Source organism: Neofelis nebulosa, chromosome 5 (genome assembly GCF_028018385.1).
Source record: "Neofelis nebulosa isolate mNeoNeb1 chromosome 5, mNeoNeb1.pri, whole genome shotgun sequence".
NCBI classification, from domain to species: domain Eukaryota; kingdom Metazoa; phylum Chordata; class Mammalia; order Carnivora; family Felidae; genus Neofelis; species Neofelis nebulosa.
This window is the reverse complement of record NC_080786.1, coordinates 141745549-141770126: the sequence shown is the minus strand read 5'-3', so window position 1 is coordinate 141770126 and position 24578 is coordinate 141745549. Positions and strand designations below refer to the sequence as shown.

The following is a 24578-nucleotide window of genomic DNA, read 5'->3' as shown; positions in this document are numbered from 1 at the left end:
TGGTTGGCCCTCTGGTATATACATCTAACTTGAGAAGAACCAAATACTTAAAAAGTTGTGTATTGTGACTATATAGACTTAATTTCAAAGAATGCTGTTCACTGGGGGGCTGAGAAAAATATGACAAGACCCTTATGCAGCATCCAGTAAGAGTACCTTGAAATGTAAAGTTAAACTCCACCTAATGCTTCAGAAGGTGAGAAATAAGGGGACGAGAGCAGAAATCATCTGAGCCCTTCCACCGTGGAAAGCAGGTACCCTAAGACTTAAGAGAAACGTTCATGGCTTTTTTTTTTTTTTCAATGAGAAATACCCGAAGTTGGCACCTGGAACCTACTTTTACAACTCTGTTTTGAATGTAAGAAGTACGTTGCTTAGCAACCAGACGCCAAGCCATCAAATCCATGTTTTGATGGGCTCTGAGAACCGTTCAAATTTTGTGTCCAGATGTCTTCTCTTAAATTGCTTGTTTTTCAGGCACCAAGTGAATGTGTGAGGATATGTTTTCCACCCCTGTTTACTGGCCCGGGCCACCTTGAACGTTGTGTCTGGGAGTCAGCAGAATGGTGCTAGTAATTCATTTACCTGGCACTCTAATTAGAGAAACTTAGCACCAGTCAATTTTCTGGCAGAGGAACCATTTCATCCTGGAATAGCGCTCATGCTGGAATTTGCACCCCTTCTGCCATCAAACAGTAGACATCTGATCTCCCCAGGATTTTGTTTTGCTTTCCAGAATCCTTTCCTTGTCCCTGGTTTCCTCTTTTGTTTTAAACTAGGTCCTTTAAAGACAGTCTCTTAAGCCCATTTAGGAGACCACACACTCTTCTTTAGGAACAAATGTCCTACCTGCAGGATGATTAAATTGGAGATTGTTTAAGACCCCCCTCATCCCAAACTTAACACGGATCGAAAGCATTCGACTGAAAATGAACCAGCTACAGACTGTGCAATACACAAGGTGCACTCGCCTTCATTAGTTATCACTCTGCCAGTTAATAGGCAATTGTCTCTCAACTAATACCTCTCCTTATGTTCTGCTCTGCAGTGCTGAGAAATGAGAGAGCATTTCTCCTCCAGCAGCCAGCCCCTTGTTAGCTTGTGACAATAGGGACCCCTAAAGGGTGACCTGAAGCTAGGAGGAAGAAGTCAGCTTGCTTGCTGACTAGATTGACTAATTCACTTGCACATCTGAGTTCAAATCCCATTTAAAGTCAAAAGTGAACTCTTAGCCAGGGTTCCTAGCCTGTATAGATCAATCTTGATCAATAAACATCTAAATAACTCAGAAATGGGAAGACTGGGAGCAGATTAAGCAGCTGTAGTTGACATTTTAAAAACAAATGTAGGGGTGCCTGGATGGCTCAATCAGTTAGCTCTTAGACTCTTGATTTCAGCTCAGGTCATGAGCTCATAGTTCGTGAGTTCGAGCCCCGCATCAACAGCACGGAGCCTGCTTGTGATTCTCTGTCTCCCCCACCCCCTCTATGCCCCTTTCAAAAATAAATAAATAGACATTTTAAAAAATGTGTTGGATGCCCAGGTGGCTCAGGTGGTTAAGCGTCGGACTTTGGCTCAGCTCATGATCTCACAGTTAGTGAGTTGAAGCCCTGCATTGGGCTCTGTGCTAACAGCTGGGAGCCTGGAGCCTGCTTCAGATTCTGTCTCCCTCTCTCTCTGCCCCTTCCCCCCTCAAAAATAAATAAACATTAAAAAGAAAAAACAAATGTGAGTTGCAAATTGCTAAGAGAATAGACCTAAAGGTTCTCATCACAAGAAAAAAAAATTGTAACTATGCATAGTGATGGATATTAACCAGACTTATTGTGGTGATCATTTCACAACATATACATATATCAAATCCCCATGTTGTACACCTAAAACTAATATAAGTCAATTATATCTCAATTGATAAATAAACCAATAAATATAGTGAAGAATATTCTAAAAAATCTAAGGTTCGTTACAGACAATATACTAAAACACACAGGACTTATGTAATTACTGTCTCTCTGTCTCTGTCTCTGTCTCTGTCTCTCTCTCTCTCTCTCTCACTTTTGGCGCATGGATATGAATACCTTCTATGTGTGAGGTACTCATTGATGCAGCTGAATGCAGCATATGTGGAATAAACCTGTTCCCTGCCCAACTGGGCTTATCACCAAGGGAAAAGCAGCAGGTGCACACATATATCACTCTGATTAAGGAAAACTTGGGTAAATGTTGTGACCAAGTTATAAACAAAGTATGTGAAAAGAGAAGGGAGGAATAATCAATTCTGCCCATAGATCTTAACATAATGTCATTGTGTATGTGATATCATGCTACCATTGTGTTATACAACCAAAATATCATCATAATTGGACAGATGAAGACATTAATGAAAAGAAATAGTCTTCTAAGAGTAATAACTGACAAGTGGCAGAGAGAGAACTTAGTCCTGTCTAATGCTCTCTAAATGAAATAGTATGACTAATTTAGTCAGACCATCAATATGTTCCTAATAAACAGAGAGGGATTCAGAAATTTAAAACGTGGCCCCTTTCCTAAGAATCTGTCCCAGGAAACAGACAAGGAAATGGATAATTGCTATGTAGCATGATGATTTTTATGACACATGTGCCCATGAGATATCATGGAAATGCGTTAGAAGGTTGCCTAACCCAGCTGAGTTCAATTGGAAGAAGTCTGAGTTAACCAGACCATAAGGAGGAAGTAGGCGTTGCAAACTTGCCCGCTGTCATGTGCAATGGCCCAGGGACAAAGGGGGGTTGGAAGTGATACAGCACACACTATGAAGGCAGAGATTGATAGAGTCTAGTCTAGAGAAGACGATGACAACTAGATTATAGAAGAAATTGTGTGTCATGTGTATCTAGTTTGTTCAGGCTGCCATAAAAAAATATATACCAATCGGGGGGCTTAAACAACAGAAACATTTTCTCACAGTTCTGGAGCCTGGGAAGTCCAGGATCCAGGTTCCAACCTATTCAGTTTTTGGTGAGAGATCTCTTCCTGCCACGTTTTCGATGTATGCTCACATGGCCTTTATTCCAGGGTCCGGCATTGATGGTTGGAGGGGAGAGGAGAGAGAGGAGATTTCAATGTCTTTTGTTTGAAGGACACTAATCCTATTGGATTAGGGCTCCACCCTTATGATCTTATTTAACCTTAATTACCTTCTTTTTGGCCCTACCTCCCAATACAGTCACATTGGGGATTAAGGCTTCAGCATACGAATTTGAGGTTTTGGGGGAGACACAAGTCAGTCCAAAGCACCACACTTAAGATTTTAAGTTGTTAATTAAATCAAATGGGAATCTACGGATGTAAAACGGCCGTGACCAGTAGTATGTTCTGGGATGAGCCTTCCAGCGGGAGTAGTTGGACTCAATCCAGGGGGAGCCGTTGCAGGCTCCATCAGTAACCTTCAAAAGGAGACTTGAGATAATCAAAATGAAAAGAGTGGCATTAGAAATACAGAAGCAGGCACCAAATCAAGAGATTTTAAAATGAGGTGGCTGTGAGTTAATTAGCCCTTTCCAACAGAAGGAGTGCTTGGGCTAAGGTTTGGCCCCAAAATGTTGATAAGATATGCAGGAAATAGTGGACAAGAGGGGACATGGCAGTGCAGTGGAGGCTGACAGGAAGCCTGGCTTGCAGGTTAAATGCCATGCTAATCAGATCTGGGCTCTGGAAGGTAACTGCTGCGTACAGGCAGGGCAGTTACAGGAGACAGAGGGACCATTTAGAAGCCTCAGATGATGGTACAGGCAGGAAGCCATAATGGAAGGAAGAGGAGGAGACATTTGGTAGGCGGGATCAGTGACTTACGTGACCAATCAGATGTGGTAGGAGAGACAGAGAGAGAGAGAGAGAGAGAGAGAGAGAGAGAGAAGTACAAGTAAATGAAGTCCAGGTTTCTTATCCAGCCCTTCCATTTTCTTCTTTTCTGGAATATCTTTCTCAGTGCTTTTTTATACATTTAGTATGCTTCTAAATTGCTGAGTTTTACTGAACACACCATAGAGATAAAGACCATGCTGCATTATTTGTTGTAGGAAAGAATTTGCTTGACCGGGCACAGGCTATAAATGTAAAAGGTAACAGAACTGTCAAGAAAAATATGTGTGATGCCTTACCAGTACCATGGTGAAGGTGGTTTAGGAATTGGGGTGTTTAGATGCGGGTTCAAATTTTGGCTTCACCCGTCTCAGGCTTGCAACTTTGGACATTTATTGCCCTGAGCTTTAATTTCTCCACCTATAAATTGGAGTGTTTCCATTTAATATCAACACAGGTATAGCTGGAAAGACTTAGGGATCACCTGGTCCAAATTCCTTATGTTAATGATGAGGGAACTTTGTCTCAAAGCATTTAAACAACTTATGTAATGACTCTGACTAATAGTGTTAGAATTAAAAAGTGATCTGCATTAAGGGTGCCTGGGTGGCTCAGTTGGTTAAAACTGACTCTTGATTTGGGCTCAGGTCAGCCCCGGGTCGTGTGGGACTCTGTGCTGACAGCTCAGAGCCTGGGATTCTCTCTCTCTCCCTCCCTCTCTCTCTCTCTGCTCCTCCCCTGCTTGCGAGCTCTCTCTCTCTCTCTCTCTCTCTCTCAAAATAAATAAATAAAACCTCAAAAAAATAGTGATCTACTTTGCATTGACTGTGTCTAATCAGCTTCCATTCCTGTTCTCCAAAAGGACTCTCCCAAGCATTTCCTCCCTCTAACCTCCAGCTTGCTGCTTCCGTCTTTCCCTTCTTTTTACTTTACCTTTAGCAGACGAAATGTCCCATCTTGGAACTTGGGCCACACCATCTTTCCAGCTTCCCCTGATTGCCTTTCACCCGACAAATCCTACATTCTCCAGTCATGACAAGCTTCCTGTCATTCCCTCCAAACAGAGCCTGCCTTCTACCATCCCCTGATGTATTGACCAATCTTTCCTGGTTGGGATACCCCTCCTCTAAGACTTTCAGACTTCTGTTCATCCCTCAATATCAGTCACCTCCTTTGAGACACTTTGATTGATTCAGATTCATTCTACATTCCCTCAAAAATCAGTCGTAATAGCATGTCACAATTTGCTTCCTTCTTGGCATATCTGTTTTCCTCACTAGATCGCGATGCTTCTTTTTTTAAATTTTTTTTTTTTTTTCCAACGTTTTTTATTTATTTTTGGGACAGAGAGACAGAGCATGAACGGGGGAGGGGCAGAGAGAGAGAGGGAGACACAGAATCGGAAACAGGCTCCAGGCTCCGAGCCATCGGCCCAGAGCCCGACGCGGGGCTCGAACTCACAGACCGCGAGATCGTGACCTGGCTGAAGTCGGACGCTTAACCGACTGCGCCACCCAGGCGCCCCTAGATCGCGATGCTTCTTAAGGCCAAGATCAGATCTTATTTATTTATCACAGTGTCAGCACTGAGCACAGCGTCAGCAGATTGTGGGCACATCGTAATTGTTTTAGGAATCAATGCATCTGGATCCATGGTCTCGGTATATTTGTATCACCTAGTTGTGTCCAGAAGCATGGACAGAGATAGTATACCATGGGTCACCATAATGGTCGGACTAACAGACCCGATGAACCCAGTTTCTCTTGAGATCTAAATCAAGACCTCTACTATTGGGGATTGCTGTACAGGTGGCCAGAAAGGCACATGACACCTCAAGAATTGGATGCACAGATAAATCTGCATTATGGTGTATATGTTTGAATAGTACTTAAGACTAAAATATGTACCATGCAAGATGAATTCTTCTATCTTAATCCCTTTTCATAGGAATTGGGAAGTCAGACAGGCATCTGAGGCTTATTAATCCTCAGATCCTGTGCCCTTCTCTTGAGCTCCATGCTTGCCCTTATGAGATGGTAATATTTATATAAACAGAAGTTGCTGGTATTTAACTCAGGATTCCATTGGACGACGAACTCTCCCTTAATTGGGGCTGCCATTGCTGCAGGTGTCATGATGGCTGCTCTTCTTACCTTGTGTTGCTTTTTGGCTCCTTCCCACAGTGCATTTATGCTGCATGAGAGACAGTCTCCCAGTCAAGGCAAGAAATCCCATGGCTCCCGCTATTCATTCCTCTTTGCACATTCTCATGTCTTCTTGCTTCATTACTGACCACTGGGATTTGCTAAGGGGTCATTGGGACCAGTGGGTAAAGTGGGATTTGTACTATCTTCTGGGCATCTGCTTCTCCAGGTAGCATACTTTTCTGGCTCCCTCCCCCCGACTCCATCCCCAAGAATAGGTCTGGGGTGCTACTAGTCCTTCTAAATTTCATGATGAATCACAGATGCGGACACATTCATAATCCCCTAAACGGCTACATCTGGTGAGTGGTCACCATGTCAATGACTTCCTTGTCAAGTCTTCATCCATCTTGTTGACCATCTAAGCTCTATTTTTGAGTTAGATCCAATGTCCCAGTCATATCTCCTGGCCTACACCACAAGCCACCTGTTAAGTTTCTGCATGCTTTTCCAACTTTTACATTTTACTAATCTTCCTTTGCAGTGCTATCTACACCATGGTGATAAGATCTGGATCCTGCATGAAAAGGGCCATCTTTAACATAACAAAACTATAACGAACCTTCAGATCTACACTGACCAAGCAGAAACTCTTATTAACAGTTTTCACTTAATTACCTTTTATGTGGATAGTATATATGAGTCACCATTTTTTTAATATCCCCTGCCTCCAGATCCAGAAGACAGATAGGTGGAGGGATGGATGGATGGATAATAGAGATAGATAGATAGATAGATAGATAGACAGATAGATGCTATCGCCCCCTTGTCTCCTTACTCCTAATCTGAAATAACATTTAAAAAAAATCCTACTAACTTCAAATAAAGTGTGCACCTGTAAATGTCATAAATCTCTACCACAAATAGGTATAGGTGTGATGTGCTGTATTCTCAGTAATTTGATGCACAAGTTGAGTTTTTACACGTTGGCATGAACATCGGATCACAACGAAATACAGACTTCTCATTCGAAATCTTGGGGATGAAACTGTATCTGGGTTGCCAAGGTTTGAAATGCGTGAATGAAGTGGAGAGGTTGCCAGTTTACATAATTATAGTTACGAAATTATGTAAAGTATGGCCATGTCATCAAGGGGTGTAATCAGTTGTGCTTACAAAAAAAAAAAGAACAACTGCTTCTGTTCATGATTTTGGCACATGCACACATTTCTGTGGCAAAGGGCCAAGTGCATTTAATGCAATTCACGGATAACAAGGAGAGTTGATAGCCTCTAATGAGCAATTGACCCAAGCACACAGAGAGATATTAAGAATCCAGTTTAAACTTTGTTCAAAGCAGGAGGGCCATTTCCATTTGATGTGACTCTTCGTCTGAGCTGCTGAACGACATACGGAGTAAGAAGGGGCAACAATTCCTGCATTTCGTTATTTGAAGATAACGACCCCCACATTGTGACGATACACGTCACTCTGGGTTTAAAAAAAATGTGTGCAGGGAAAGCCTGTCGTGTCTAGCAATGACAAGTGAGTCTTTGGTCTTAACGTGACTGAGATGATTGGAGAAAAACTGGATTGAAAATGTATTGTGCTATATTATTATCTCGAAGACTGATTATTATGCAAAAGCGTGTTCCAGTTTCAATTTTAAAAACTACTAATTTGTTCTCAACAGCTGTAATTTGAGATCCCACGGGATGACATATGAGGATACACAGGAAACTTGGGGAGGCTATTGCTGGTTTGGGGACTTGATTCACCAAGGCTACTTGGCCGAGATTTCCACTGTCTGAAGCTACAATGTAATGCATCACAGCTGGGATCTCATAATCTATGGAACACAATAAGGACCTGAAAATGTAGAGAGAAGATCGTAGGGTATATATTTTAAATATTCTTTACCTTGGTTAGATTTGTATGCAGCAAAATAGGGAAGAGTTAGATGACTATGCTGACATGGAGTGGGTAACGTTGGCTATGTAGTAAAAACGTCGTGCTTCCTGGAACGTCCTGACTTCCTGGAACCTGCTGAGAGCTTTCTAGCATACCGTGTATTGAAGGTGTGCAAGGTCTACGTTGCATCTGACTCTATGTCCCAGTTCACCTCAATTAAGCAAATGAGCCAGACATTGTTGTAGTTGGGGATGCAAAGATAATAGCTATGATGGAAACAACACTTATTATCTCAGCCGGTAAATAGTCATCTTTTATAATGGTATTTAAAAAAACCCTTTTTCGGGGCGCCTGGGTGGCTTGGTCGGTTAAGTGTCCGACTTCGGCTCAGGTCATGATCTCACGGTCCGTGAGTTCGAGCCCCGTGTCGGGCTCTGTGCTGACAGCTCAGAGCCTGGAGCCTGTTTCGGATTCTGTGTCTCCCTCTCTCTCTGCTCCTCCCCTGTTCATGCTCTGTCTCTCTCTGTCTCAAAAAAATAAATAAACGTTAAAAAAAAATTAAAAAAAACCCTTTTTCTTCTGGAATTCATTTATGGCTCATTAGGATACTATCTTGCATTTGGGGATGTAGAAATACACAATGTTCATTAATTTTCATTGAAGACGGTGGTCAAACACAAGAAGTTCTGATGTCTCTTAATACTCAAATAGCATTTAAGGGAAGGCTTATTACAGATCGATCATGTACAAAATCCTGGCTTATATTTTCTCTTTATGCTTCATAACTTAAAATGGTCTTGTGATGTCTCTTTCAGCTATCATATTTAGCGATCATATATAATGATCATTTTAATGGGATATGATCATGTTTTTCTTTGAGAAGCTTTTCAAAGCTATACAACTTCTCACCAGAAAAATGCTCCCACTCACTTCTATAAACACAATATATTGCATATATTTTCCGCAGATTGATCAGGTTGAGAAACGCTGCATCGGATGCTATGAGTAAGAATGTACGCATTTTTGAAGACGTAACCAATGAAATTACAGCTGCATTTGGAAATGAAGAGCCAATCTTTCAAGGGATTACGCTTTTGGATTACAATTTAGTTTCCTATTTGAGTTACGGATATACTTGTATTTTGCCACAAACACGTGGTTGCAGTTTGCCCGTGATGCAAAATAAATTATTAGGCCGGGCTTCTGATAAGCTTAGCATGACTTTCGGTCAGAATTTTAGGGCTTTGGTGAGCATGACTGTATGTGAAAGTGATCCTGGCCGTTAAGTGCCTGTGTATATGCTGTACCTCTTTGTGAGAGCCGAGGTTGCTATTGTAAGGGACAAGCTACAATCCCAGGACTTCTTTTTAAATGCAGTTGAGTCCCATCCCCTCTGGGGCCAGGAGATGTTTAGAAGAGTCCATGCCACTAATCTGTCTTTGGAGCATTTCCAGAGCTGAACAGGTGATCCCATAAACATATCCCCCTCTTGCTGTTTGGAGTGAGCAAGTGACTCGACAAGGTGGCTCCTTCTGGATGTAAATTGATTTTAATGATTTCTTTCTTTCTCCCCGGCAGGATTTATGTGGGCATCATTCATGTGACACCCTGGGAATGGCAGACGTTGGGACCATATGTTCCCCGGAGCGCAGCTGTGCTGTGATTGAAGATGATGGCCTCCATGCGGCTTTCACCGTGGCTCACGAAATTGGTATGCAGCGCCTTTTCTCTTCCCTCGCCAAATCAAACACTTGTAACAGCTGCAAGGGGAACCAAAATACTTGGCAATTAATTCCAGATCTCTCCAGGTTCAGATGTACTGCTGGGGATTAAATGTGTTTATATTTGCACTTTTAGGGTTAACTGGTTAGGGAGAAGGAAGGCAAAGTCAGGCACACAGGAGATGTTGCCTGTGGACAGTGTCATTTAAACGTGTAAGAGAAATTGGCGACAGCTACTGTCCTGTGACGTATATCCATCAATGACTCTGAGATGGAATTTGTCACAGTTGACTATGAAATGCAGAGAGGTCCCTCTTGAAAGTTACCCAAGAGTCTCCTGACTCCTCCAGGGCTAATCAGTTTTGCACAGAGATTTGTCATGTTTATTCCACTGTGAGCGATAATAGCTCCTGTCAAAGGTAAATAATAGCTTATAATAAACAGTCCTATCTCGTCTTTAATAACAAAGACAAACTGAGACCAGCAGTCCACAGGGTTTGTCTTCAAATGTCACCCGATTTGTGTGTCATAAGAGACACATCTAAATCTTAAGATTGGGAATTTAGGACGGAGTTAATTGTTGAAAAATATCCCAGCAGTTAGGAAATGTGTTTCCCGGGCAGTGACCTAGGTTCCTAGGTATAGGAGTACTTTAGTATTTAGAATTAGATATTAGAATCAGACACATCTGGGCTCAATTCTTCCTAAAGTACTTTCTGCTGTGTCACGTTGGTCTTATTATTTAAATTCTCAAAGCTTGTTTTCATATCTGAAGTATAGGCATAATGGTACCGATTCCATGGAGTTATTTTAGGGTCCAAATTGGGTAGGTTACAGATACCAGCTGTTATTTATAACCACGTATGCTTCTTTTTTGCTTTTTAGGTAGCAAATTCATTTAACATTAGATGTATGGCTCACCTTTCAGCATCATCTTTTTGGGAGCAGAGTATGCTTTGATACTTTTTTGCTCTATTTCTCTTAAACAGATTGAGGTTTTTAACCTAAAACTGTAATTTTTAAACAGAAATTAAAGCTGCTTTTTCACATTCCTAGTAGGCAGAGAACATTTCATAGAGGGCAGGTTTCTGGCTCCTCTGTTTTCTTTGGAGAGTCAAATAACTTCAAATCAAAGATGTAATTGTGTAAGTCAGCACAATGCAACAGTGAAGTGGAAATCAGTGGTTAAATTTCAATTCTGAAGTATTAATCACGACTCTGATTTTCTTCACTGACACTCTTCTTACTATCTAAGGAAAAAAAACAGGACACGGACATAAAAGCCTTAACATAAATAACCACCTTACAGCATCACTGATAATAATTTAATTTACACATTAATTGGGCATCTGTAGCCTCCAGACGGAGTCTCATCTCTGCCTCCGTGGTCTCTGATTTGTCTCACGCAAGAGATTCAGACACTGAGTCTCCATTTCTTGTCTGTAACGTGGGCTAATGATGAGATGTGTGCTACTTTAAAAGACCTGGCAATGGGGCGCCTGGGTGGCTCAGTCGGTTGAGCGTCCGACTTCGGCTCAGGTCACGATCTTGCGGTCTGTGAGTTCAAGCCCCGCGTCGGGCTCTGTGCTGACAGCTCAGAGCCTGGAGCCTGCTTCTGATTCTCTGCTCCCCCTCTCTCTCCGCCCCACCCCTGCTGTACTCTGTCTCTCTCTGTCTTTCAAAAATGAATAAACATTAAAAAAAAAAAAGAGACCTGGCAAGCCTGAAAAGGTTTTCAAAACACATATGCTATTTGAGCTCTCTGAGCTGGGAATATGTCTTTACCTCTCCCTCATTTCTACCTATTAAGCTGATAATGATATAGCCTAATATAGATCCTTAATCAGTATTTATTACCTATAGACGGATGTGCACGAGTGAGTAAGTGGGAAAAACACAAGAGCTGCCCAAGGCAACATTCTGAACATGCAGCAGAAGCTAAGAAGAATTAGCCCAAATGCTCCAGAGGATTATCATTAAGCAGAGATGATTTTGAAAGTACACCAGTAGTTAATCACCATTATTCAGAACGATGGAAGTTCTGAAAGAAAGGTTCTGTATCTGTGGGTAGGCAGAGGCTGCTTCATCTCAGACTCTGTGAGTAAGTGACACTGTTGGATTGTGACATCAGCCATCTGTAAGATTATGAGCCCTACATCCTGATCTTCTAAAGAAGAGATTACAAAGTTCTTGAAGGAAGGGCTATTTCTCCCTTTAATCCTGCAATGGTCTGTTATCACGCATTGCTAGCATTTGGGAGGTTTCTCTGCAAAAGTATCGCTGTGGCAGTAAATTAAGTCTCTTTGGGGATACATTAGACTCTCAAGACAACTGGGCTGGCATGAAGAACCTTCCGGCATCACCTTTCCCAGCCTTCCTGAATTCCTAAACCAAGGGTAAACGTGGGCAGGCCCAGCAGCCTGAGAAGTAGGAAGACAGGTGCTGATGAGAACAAATGTTTTATTAAAACTGTATATGTACAATAAGGACTTTTATTCATGGTACAGTATTGGGCAGTTTTACAAGGGAACAATGATGGAGAAGTATAGGCTTCTATGTGAAAAACTCAAGCCCAAATCTTTGATTATATGACCATGCCCTCTGTTCCCTTTAATTTCTTGGTTGGGTCATCTCTATTTCCTTCTTTAGAATTCTCTATAATCCATTCTTCAGTCAAACACTGCCCACTTAATCTATCTTTCTGCATTACATATAGCTTAATCTGAGAAATTTAAGATCTGGGGATAAGGCGATATGGACTTAATTTTCCTTTCACAAAGGGATCTGGCTTGCATTCTCTTTATTTTCTAATTGCTTTATTATTCTTTAATTTCACCTCTTGCCTAGATATTGTGAACATATGTTATAAAGTACGAGCCTTAAATAAATTAGAGACAATAACCCCACAAAATATTTCCTAATCATCTGTCTGTTATTACAGTCTTGCCTCTGCAGCCAGTGTGATCTTTGGTAATGCCACTCGCTGAGCTGTTTCCGGCACTTTATTTTTAGATTGTTGCATGAAACCATGGGTCTGAGCTAACCATGCTCTGGATTCTAATTCCACTTCATTCTTCTCGTGTGATTTCTTCCCTTCCTTTTATTAGACATTTACCACTTTCCAGATTGGGAGGTTATATATATATAGGCTAAGGACAGTGGTAAAGTGACCTCAGTTTTTGCTAGAGTGCTTTGAAATCTGCTTGAGGACATTCCAAAATGCACAGTTTGCTTCATGCATACAGACTGTGGAGGTAGGTTACTGTGCTCAAAGCATAAGCCATGAAGAAAATTTCTAGGCTGTTCCCATAATTTTTCTACTTTATTTCTTCTATAAGCAGTAAAAGGATATACAGTGAAACCTTGAAGTGCAAGTAACTTGGTCTGTGAGTGTTTCACAAGATGAGCAAATAGGTCTAATAAATTTTAACTTGCTAACCGAGCGATGTCTTGCAATACGAGTAGTACGTGAGGCTGAACATCACATGATCACAACCGAGCCAGTGGTTCTTGAAATTTGCTTTGAGACACGAGTGCTTTGGATTACAAACGTGTTTTCCCAGAACGAATTATGTTCGCAAACCAAGGTTTTACTGTATCTGATGAAGGAAAATGCTTTCAGGGGTGCCTGTGGCTCCGTCGGATCTTGATTCCGATTCAGGTTGGGATTTCGCATCCTGTGAGCTCGAGCCCCAGGTCGGGCTCCACGCTGACGGTGCAGAGCCTGCTTGGGATTCTCTCTCTCCATTCTCTCTGCCCCTCCCCCACTCACTCTCTCTGTCTTGGAATGAATAAACTTAATTTTTTTTTTTTAATTGAGGAAGGAAAAGAATAGTGCTTCCATTAACGGACTTAAAGTTTCTCACGCTATGCCCATCACTGCTTATTTCTGTACCTAGTGGTTTAAAATACAGAGTCATATTTGAATCACAATTTTCTTTGGTCTTTTATCCCCTCTATCTAAAATATTTCTGAACTTGAAAATTAACGTGAAGTACTTGAACTAGCCTGAAGGACCCATCTTACAGCTTCTCTGTCCATCAGGGTAAAATCAGAATGGCTTCAATGAACAATTCTGAAAAGTGACTCTTTCCCTGGACCAGATATTAATGTGAGCACTTCTCTTTTCCTGCTAATCGTTTCCATAAAAAGAGCTAGATTTTGGAGATATGTAGTCCACCGATGCCAGTGCAGGCTTCTGGAAAATAGATTTTGATAAATATAGACCCTACACAGGCAGTAATAATTTATCTTCCTCCTTGCTATGTTTTGTGTATGTAAACATCGACTAAATTGTTCGGACATTTTAAGAAGTTGCTTTAAACTCTCGGGAACACAGTCCTCATCCGTGTGCCTTGAGTGGAGGCAAGAATGGGGTTATGGCCATTTTATAACCCAAGTGTGAACTGTGGAAAGTTTGCAAGTGAATGTAAGTTTACATTTTGAGTTTATATTTTTAACTTGTCAAACTTTTATTATTGGCTTGTAATAATAAAGATTTCACCTGCTGCACACATGGTTCTCCAAAATAATAATTTTATTGATGTTGGGCCAGCTTCCCATATGCGAGGGAGAACAATCTGATTTTATTTAGGCTAATGAAATCCATCATTTGCGAACTTGCTGAAGCTTTGCTTTATCGTAGTTAATTATAAAATGTGCTAAGGGAATCTCTCCACCGTGAAAGACTCCAAAATGCTTCCTGAGCTAAAGTCAGGCAACTTAAAAAGTCAAAGCCAAGTATTCAGCTGGAGGCTTAGGAAGTAAGTGGTGGAGACACGGCAGCCCAGCCGCCCCTGTTTTGCTGTGGTTAGAGGGAGTTCTTTGGTTGCGCTGATGTGTGTGACTGTGCTCCCAGAGATGATTAGATTAAACAAGGCCATGTTTTGAAAAGCTGCAGAGGCCCTCGAAACACCATAGACTGAAGCCAACACACAGAATCAGATGTCAGGACCAACTGTGAATGTGGAGTGAAAGGAAGCTAGGATTAAACTTGGATTTAAACCCGAACGTATAGCTTTAATCAACATGAGCTAAACTTATTATTATTATTATTATTATTATTATTATTATTATTATTTTCTATCTAGTCTGGAGCCATACCACACTGTCTTTCTTGGCCCCCAGATGAAAGGTGGAAATGGGTCTCGACTCTACGTCCCGCAGCAACGGGAGATTTAGGGTTTTTTGTGTGCCGGTTCTGTGTTTTCTATATCCTATCCCAATTCCCATTTCTCTTGTGGAAGCCTCTAGATTGCCTGCCACATGTGTAGAAATCCAAGTTGAAGGTCACATAAAAAGTAAAGACATCACAAACTTGATGCATGATTTTTCCCCCTCTAATGGTTAGCAAATGTCTCCTTCTCTCCTCAATTGTCTGTTAATATCAAAATTTATCAAAACTACTTAAGATTAGAGTACTCAAGAGCATAACAAAGCGGGGATATCAGTGAGAACAATAAAGTCAGCTCACAATCCCTGGGCCTTTGATACTTGTCAAGCGTATTTTCTAAGCACCTTGCATCTTTTATGTTATTTAATCCTCACAAAATGCCATGGGTTAAGCACTATCAATGAGTCACTCAAGAAAGGAAAAAACACAGAGATGTAAGCATCTTTAAGAAGTTTCTAAACGTGCCTGAGGTCAACAGCTAGTATACTGCTAGGGTTAAGACGCGAACCCAATTCACTTGGCTCTAACACCCAAGATTTTGATGCTATCCTATAATGGTTCGTTAGTGTTGATCTTCCAGGAGATAATCCTGAATTGGGTTACAAAGGATTCAATATCCTTTGTATCCACAGCTAGCTAGAAGGCCCCCAAATGAAGTTTTCTTCCTTCCGAATTCTATAACTGATACAACACTTACCATTCATGCTTAACGTCTTGAAATGGGAGTTTGTAAGGGTTTTATCACTTCTGCATCAGGCTTTGCATTTGAATAGACATGTAGGATCCAGTTCCTAGAGCTCCTGGTTCTCTTCTTCAAGGATTCTGGATTCGGATCCCACGTGAGCTGTTGGCTCACTTTTCAACCCCTGGCAAGATCTTCTTACACCTCAATAATCCCAGCTGGAAAATTAGGTAAAATAAAAACATGACCTCATTAAGAAACAGATGCTTCATCCGAGCTGTTCTTTCTTAAGGAAACACATTACAGAGCTTTTTGTGACTTTTTGTAGGATGTGGTGCTCTGTCCCCTTGTCCGTTGGTCAGCTTAGGGTCAAGATACAAGAGTTTGAAATGCTGTCTAATTTTCAGACCAAAGTTTAGAAGAACAACCCAATTTCCTTCCTGAGGTTAATATTATAAGTTAGCCCTAGTTGTAGAGTAACGCCTGAGCTGAATAAGATGCTGGACCAACATTTCCCTTTCTGGTAACGTGTCTTCACCCAGTGTATATACATTTTCTCAGATTTACTAACATCAGAGTCATTTGTGAATTTAAGGAGGCAAGATACTCTTTAAGTCTATAATGTGAATGTCAAAGATGAAATTTATTTAATGAAATCTCACTCATTTTGCCTTTAAAAAGACCATTACCGTACTAGAGAAATTACCGGGTGACTAATTGTTTGCTATTTCTGAGATAACAGTATAATTCAAACTCCTACCCTACAGACTTTGCTTTGACATAATTCACCATGAAATTTGTTTCCTTGTGTAATCCAAATAAGCTCCTTCCAGATCTTACTTTGTGTGATGGGCACTCATGAGCAAGATTGTTGTATTTGTGATATGATGGAATGTCTGTTAAGAATAGATAAGTATTCTCTCCAAAAGCATTTGCAATTTACATCTTGACTTTTAATAATGATTTCAAAGAACAAGAGGCAGTTCTGAAGTCTGTAGCACTTGGGAAAATACTGGATTACCCAGGTGCATTATTCTCCGAGCTTCCTTCTGACTTCTGTAATACCCTTCATGTTCTTAGTTCATATATAAATACAAATGTCATTAACACGTGCACTCACTACACAAGTGTGTTTGTTCCTTTCATTGCCTCCAGATTTGAGGTGAAAGGTCTCCAGCTACGTTAATCAAGAATTAAAGATTGACTGCATGGGGTGCCTGGGTGGCTTAGTCGGTTGAGCTTCCGACTTCGGCTCAGGTCATGATCTCACAGCTCGTGAGTTCGAGCCCTGCGTCGGGCTCTGTGCTGACGGCTCGGAGCCTGGAGCCTGCCTCCGATTCCGTGTCTCCCTCTCTCTCTGCCCCTCCCCCATTCATGCTCTGTCTCTGTCTCAAAAATAAATAAACGTTAAAAAAAATTGAATAATAGAAAAAGAATTAAAGATCGACTGCAAAAGCTAGCCTTGGAAACAAGATGACTTAACGTAGTTAAAGCAAGCTGCTCTTCAATCTTTTGCACGTCTACTGATTACAAACACTAATACTTCCAATTTTAGTTTTCATACGAACACTAATTCTTGCAAATGCAAATACTAATTCCTCCTTAAAGCGAGACTTTGGGACCTCTACTTGAAACCCTGACAGTGAGTTATCGCCTTCTGTCTACTTTCTGCGTTGTCTCTTCTCGGTAGGGGTTTGACTCTAGGAGCTTGGTTGAGCTTCTTCAGATCTCTTCTTTTACCTTCAAAACTGCCTTGACTCCTCCTCACTCTACTTTTCTTTTCTTGCTTTTTTTTTTCAAAGTTTATTTGCTCTGAGAGGGAGAGAGAGAGAGAGAGAAAGGGGGAAGGGCAGAGGGGGAGGGAGAGAAAGGATCCCAAGCAGGCTCCTCACTGTCAAGGTAGGGCACCACATAGAGCTCGATCTGAGCAACCCTGAGATCGTGACCTGAGCCGAGGCCAAGAGTCAGATGCTTGACCGACTGAGTCTCCCACGTGCCCTCCACTCTTCTTTTCTACGTGGACTTTAGAAAGAACTATCTGGCTTTCCGAGGGTGAGAATTGCCTTTCTCTGTGGGTTCCTTGGTTCTATCACTCGGCCTCCTCCAAGGACTTCACCCCTCAACTAATTCTGCTCTGTATTGCTCTAAAGACTCCTCGTAAAATGCATTTTGATAAACCAACACCTAAGTTTAGGGGTTGTAAACATTTTCTCCACCAAGGCTTCATATGCTTCATTTGCCGTCTTAATCTCTGGGACACATTTGTGCAAATCCCAGCTGTGCTAATCCTGCTGAAGGCTGCTTCTCAGGGAAATGCTCCGTCTCTGCTCACATCTGCAATTTTCAGCATCCCCGTGGGTGACTGATGAACGAATTCTCACTGGAAAAGGCAGATGTCCTAGGAGATCAGGGACATCGTGATCCATTCTAATTAAACCTTTCACAACACCGACTCGAAATGCATTATTGTCCACTACGACATTATATCTTAAGTTTCCTGGATTCTGGATGTTTCTGTGTTAATAAGCGTTTAGTGCCATAGTGTGTGGTCTCTGATGGGAGTGTCCTTTTAAAATATCCTGCGCTTTTATATGTATCTTGGCATTTCAGGGCTCAGAGATACTGGCAAACCTCAGGCTGACATTAATGTCTTAGCATAATGATCGGGGGACTCACATTTGAAAATACCACAACTTTTGCTGCTCACGGCCTTTAGTATGGCTGTCACGTCTCTCCTGAAGAGCATCCAAACATTCCTCACATTGATCTTCCATTTTAATTCCTGTCCAGCTCCTGAAGGGAAGTCACATGGGTCTCTCTCACTGTGCCCTGCTTCCAGCTACTGGAACTGACTGCCTGTTTCTGTGGGTGCTTAAATGTTCTTCGCGTTGGCCATGACTCCTATTGTCCTTTAGAGAGCATGCTTCTCCCAACCAGCCGACAGACTTGCTTCATGGAGAACAGAATATTCCTCCAAAGATTCTGTCTCTCCCTTGACCCCTAAGCCGTCCATTCCCGATTCACCTTTGCAGATCTTAGAAAATTCACATCTTCTTTTAGCTCTTACTGAAGTGGAACTAGGATTTGTTCCTGCTCAGAATGGCAATCTTTTCTGGTCGCCATATAAAAATTCCTTATACGTATCTTCGGCAGCAACTAAGCTACACTGATAAATTAGGAAATTGATGGAGCATAAGATTCACAATATCCTGCCAAGTGGCATGTCAAAAGATTCATAAAACTATAACAAAATATTTTTTTGTTTTTTTTAATGTTTATTCATTTTTGAGAGACAGAGCATGAGCGGGGAAGGGGCAGAGAGAGAGGGACACATAGAATCCAAAGCAGGCTCCAGGCTCCGAGTTGTCAGCACAGACCCCAATGTGGGGCTCAAACTCACAAACCATGAGATCATGACCTGAGCTGAAGTCGGATGCTCAACCGACTGAGCCACCCAGGCGCCCCACAAAATATTTTTAAATAAACTGTTTTGCTTATATAATTGAAATCTTTAAAAAATTATATGTGTCGCTGTTCTATATGAAAGAAAAAATTGAGGTACTCTTCAGGGCTTCTCAAAGGTACTTTGGTATTTGCCACATGGTCTGTAATCTATTCTTTTTTTTTCCCTTTTTTAAGTTTTTATTTATTTACTGTGAGAGAGAGAGAGAGAGTCCCATCCAGGCTCCGCACTATCAGCTCGGAGCCCGATGCAGGGCTCGAACTCACAAACTGTGAAGTCATAACCTGAGCCAAAATCTAAAGTTGGATGCTGACCCCACTGAGCCACCCGGGCGCCCCAGCCTGTATTGTAATTCAGAAGTCTGAAATTTACCCTCCAAAATCACCTGATGCTGTAATGAAAATTCATACGGAAAGTGTTATTTGTGTCGACACATTTGGAGGAAAAGACTATTGCTTTGTTAAATAGATCCGAATATCTTATGAAATAGAATGCAGAAATAGAAAAATAGAAATAGAAAAATCACATATTTTTCTCAAATATAAAACCTGGATTCAAATAAATGTTAAGTGGCAGAGGTCACCCTAGGCCACTTTCCCTCTCTCTCTTCTATGCCAGGAGGAAAAAAAAAACCCAAGTGTGAAATTTCCACACAAATCTCACAGCGTTAGCTGATAAAGATTCTACGACGGAAAAGTTCAAGAAGCACAGAGTGCCTTCTCCACAAGTGTTCTTTGCACTAAGTAACTTTAAGCCATTTTGGACAGGACATGGTGAAAGGCCCTGTTTTTTTCAGAGCTGTGGGTTGCATGAAGAAAACTCCATGTACCATCCAAAAATTGGACAACCCCCCCCCCCCCCCCGCCGCCACCCGTCTCCTTCTGCGTGTTATTTGGGACATACTTAACAGACTCTGATGCACATTCGTGCTACTGAGGAAATAAAACGTGAGAGCAGGAGGGTTTCCCACAGAAAACTTGCTAGGCTGGCAAATGCTATTGAAGTAAATAACTGTATAAATACCATAAAAATGTGGAGTTTTGGAAGGTCACTGAGCCCTGGCCACTTAATTTCAGCCACAACAGCAAGCAGCTGCTTGGTGGACAGTTTTGTTATGAGGTGTTGGTGATTTAACAAGTTGGCCAAAAGTAGCTGGAATGTGGAATGAAAGATTTCATCTCTGTTGGGTTTTACTGTTGTGCACTGAACTTCTTTGGTGTTTTTTTTGTTGTTGTTGTTGTTTTTTGGCAGAATGACCAAAGTCCCTGCCTTTGGCATCCAGGAACCCAATGCAGTCATCATTTTTCTGTAGTATTTTATACACCCTTTTTTTGATCCTTTGTGTATGATTCTATAAAACTTTACCAAAAAAAAAAAAGCTATTAGGATCTGCTTGTCTACTTTTTCAGAGTCTCTACAAAATACTGTCCTGGAATTAAAAAAAAAAAAAGAATTAGATATCCTGGAGAACATCATTTTATTCTTAGACTATGTGAAAATCTTATATAATAATAATTTAAAAAAAAGACTAGAGGGGCGCCTGGGTGGCGCAGTCGGTTAAGCGTCCGACTTCAGCTAGGTCACGATCTCGCGGTCCGTGAGTTCGAGCCCCGCGTCAGGCTCTGGGCTGATGGCTCGGAGCCTGGAGCCTGTTTCGGATTCTGTGTCTCCCTCTCTCTCTGCCCCTGCCCCGTTCATGCTTTGTCTCTCTCTGTCCCAAAAATAAATAAAAAACGTTGAAAAAAAAAAAAAATTAAAAAAAAAAAAAAAAAAAAAAAGACTAGATTATAAGAATGTGGTTGGGACACCGAGCTTGATAGACTGGAAATGGCAGCCTGGCATTGCAGGGAGCATGCATAGTCAGCTGGAGCACGAACACCCACGGGGCTGAGTGGTTTGGGACAATCACCGACGTTTCTAGTAGCTGTTCTCTCTTTAAGCTCTAACACGCCGCGATGGGCATCTTGGTGCCCTAGACGGTTCTTCATTGGGTATGTTTTTCAAAATCTGTCATTTATTTGGGGGATGAGCAAACATGCAGAAGTCTCTAAACAAAGGAAACAAAAGGGTGACAGCAAGCTTACCTTTGTTGGGAGCCAGAACGTTCCTAATTTCACTCCTCTTTCTTTCCCCCCCTCGTCATCTCTTGGATAGCTACCTGGTAACTTGGCCAAGAAAACAGAAGTCACTGACATTCAACAACCGTCTATTAAGTGTTTGCAACTTGCAGAACGTTGAGTTAAATACAGAGGTTTCAACAGTGGATGGAGGAGATGTTCTCTGATCTCACGGGGCTCCTGGTTGATCAGAGAAGGCGGAAAATTAGACAAGTAATCAAAATAATATGTAGTCAGGGCTATGACATAATCCCACAGTTGCCTTGCAAATTCTAGATTCTAAATAAGGCCTCTTTCTACATGTCGTTGAGCATGTGTGATCCAGATGGATTATGGGACCGTCTATTCCTTCGCGTAGTTTTTCAGTTTTCCTCTAAATGTTCACCAAAAGTGACTTCTCTGACTACACACAGCTTTAATTTCCCTGGGGGTCCAGTCTGTGCATGAGAAAGCAGTTAAAATGAACTCATGTACAGTTGGGGACAGGGGAGGGAGACCAAGTGCTAGTATAATTGTCACGGAAAAGTAGAAATGCAAAATCGCTCATTATCTGCGCTCCCGCTCTTCTCTCCCTTAGGACATCTACTTGGCCTCTCCCATGATGATTCCAAATTCTGTGAAGAGAACTTTGGTTCCACAGAAGATAAGCGCTTAATGTCTTCCATCCTAACCAGCATCGACGCGTCCAAACCCTGGTCCAAGTGCACTTCAGCCACCATCACAGAATTCCTGGATGATGGCCATGGTATGTGTCATTCAAGACAACACGGGCTCAGTCACAAAACTTAGGGGGGATTATTACCAGTGTTACTTTATTACGTCCTCATGAAACCCACCACGCCCTGTGAGACGGTGGTTGTTTAGGTAGGGTCAGAAAAGGACCAAAGGGACTGTCTGTTGTGGTATAATGCCAACGTCCTTGGTGGCATTATAGCTATGGTATTTTTGCTTTGGAATTGAAAAGTTCAAAAGAGAAACAGTGTGGGAGACCACACAGAATGCCTAGCCAGTGCCCTGAAAGCCTGGCTTCTATTCCGTCTTTCACCACTAGCTTCCTGTGAGAATATTGGCAGACATCTTGTTTCCCTGCTATTAATATGACTCTCAGAATTATTTGTTACATGCCTCTTACAGGGGTGTGGTTAAAATGTAGGTGACCAGTCTGTTGGATCCTCTTCACGGCAACAGAAAGACAGGAAAGGAAGCTCTTTAGATTTGCATTCACTGGAAGAATCTGGTTTTATCCTGACAGCAGATTCTCCTAGAAGTAGAAGGAAAACTACAGAAAAGAACAAGAAAATCAATCTGAATGGTGAGAAAATACTTCAAGAACTTCAAAGGAAAATCTTTGGTTTTATCCATTAGATACAGTTCAAGAGCATAGCACACTTTATTAAATTCTGTAAATCTAGGATTAGTCCTGTAAATTATATAAAAATACCAAGGAAGTCACAGTTTTTAGAAATAATAAATTCTGACCTTTAAGTAGTTTTTGAAACAAGCTGTTGCTAATTTCCTAACATCCTTTTTTATTTTATTTTTTTCATCTTTTATTATTTTAAAGTTCTAGACACACAGGATAGATGCATTAGAGTTGAGGTAGTTGACCTACAGAGACCGTGTGGTTCACAATTTTCTCAGGTTATAGAAATGGACATATTCTCATTCCTTTCTTTCCTCTTAAAATTTGTCTCTTTCCGAAACTGGTGGTTGAACTGAATATGACAGAAATTTTTTATCGTAATAATTGTCCATAAAATTATCTCATGATGCATGGCTTAGAGTTAGCTGAAGAGGACCCATGATAGTTGTTTTTCTTGGTTCCACAAAGCTAATGGCATAACATTTCATAATATCTTAGTGAGTTGGCCATCTTGAACACTGGCTAAGTAACGTCAAAACAATTGATGAATCCTTCAAAGAAATTCTGCTACCAACTTCTTTGGTATCTTGGAGGCAAAATCTGTTCATTAACTCCATTTTGCTATGTTAGTGGTGAACCAGTAATGGCTTTAGCTACTTTAAACTCTTTAAAATATCCTATTCCTGAAACAACCCAGGCCTAGCCTGGTTTAAAATTTCCCTCAATAGAAGCTGCTCTTTGCTCATTGGATGGACGTCCCAATATCTCAAAGATTTAGGAAAAAATACTGAGAATCCATGTGTCAGGCTTTTTCTTAAGACTAATAATAAGGGGTATTTTTCAGTGCAGCTCAGTTTACAATGCTGACTTAAAAATGATAAAGTCCTGCAATTGAATGTTTACCTAATTCTCTGCCTGTGCACATTGAACAAGTCAGTATCTAATAAAGTCCCTCTTGGGTGGGGCGTTAGTCTCCGCTCTTAATATCACTTCTGCTTTTTTCCCAGGTTTTCTGAAAATGAGATAGCATTAATATTTTAGTTCAGAATCCACATTACACATTCCAAAAGTTTGAGCTAAACTTTGAATCCCTAAATGAATGGATTTAGTTGCTAAGGCAGCAAATACTTATGGCTAAAACGGGACCATTTTTATTTTCCTGTGCAAGTATTAGGTCAGCTAATTACAATGCTGTGCAGAATTGTGTTCCTTATTGCCATAATTTTGGAATGAGTCGTTTATTTCATGTTTGTGGAATTCATGATCTTACTTTCTGTGCAGCAAATATGCTTTCAGTATTGTCTTCATTTTTAAACATCACTCCTGTATTTAAGAGTCCACGCTCAAGATTTTTAAAACTTTTGCAACAAATTTACATAGTTTACATGTGTGTCTCTATGTCCATTCCAGAGATCTTCATGGTAGATAGCAACCAAGAGCATACTGTTAGTCAACGTGGATCTTATCACTTGCGTTGATAAAATCTTATCTGAATTTCCCACTCACATGTTAAATACATTGATTAAATTACCAAAATTCTTGGAACAGCAAATTCTCATAGTCTACTTCCTCATTTATTCATTTCATGAAGCTTAGACTCTCTCACTTTTGAATATATTGGTCAGGCAGTCTTGTGTTATGACTAACACACACACACACACACACACACACACACAAAAGCACACACACACTGATTTTTATCAGGAGCCTGTAATGAATAAAGTCATTTCAGAATATGGAGAGCCAAAGAAAGTAGGGTACAATTGCAAAGCTCAATTATGCTCATTTCAAAACAGCACACACAGATACCGAAACAGTGATACCCTCTATGTACTGTGATTTAAGTGGGAATTCAAATAACTTAATAACTTTTACACTGCCACCAAAAAATCGAGTTAAGTCATTTTATGTGAAAGTGCAGTGATAGTAAGCCCAGGGGCGCCTGGGTGGCTCCGGCTAGGTCTGTTGGGCTTCCAACTTCGGCTTAGGGCTGATCTCGTGTCTGTGAGTTCGAACCCCGCGTCAGGCTCTGTGCTGACATCTCGGAGCCTGGAGCCTGCTTCAGATTCTGTGTCCCTCTCTCTCTCTGCCCCTCCCCCGCTCATGCTCGGTCTTTCTCTCTCTGTCAAAAATAAATAAACATTAAAAAAAAAAAAGAACT

At 41.2% G+C, this 24578-nt stretch overlaps 1 protein-coding gene and 1 long non-coding RNA gene across 3 annotated transcripts in view; one reads left to right on the top strand and one right to left on the bottom strand.

Moving 5' to 3' along the window:
- The window catches only part of ADAMTS5 (ADAM metallopeptidase with thrombospondin type 1 motif 5), a 45711-nt gene that overhangs the window by 4863 nt on the left and 16270 nt on the right, over positions 1-24578 (top strand). For both annotated transcript variants that reach the window (XM_058731811.1, XM_058731810.1), the window contains 2 exons: positions 9477-9609; positions 21632-21799. In XM_058731811.1, coding sequence (XP_058587794.1) covers positions 9477-9609; positions 21632-21799 — 301 coding nt within the window. The remainder of the gene's footprint in view (positions 1-9476; positions 9610-21631; positions 21800-24578) is intronic.
- Positions 9429-21608, bottom strand: LOC131512745 (uncharacterized). Its single transcript, XR_009262282.1, has 3 exons — positions 21022-21608; positions 15490-15692; positions 9429-9658 (listed from the first exon to the last, which is right to left on the bottom strand). It is a non-coding gene; the product is annotated as an uncharacterized LOC131512745 (long non-coding RNA).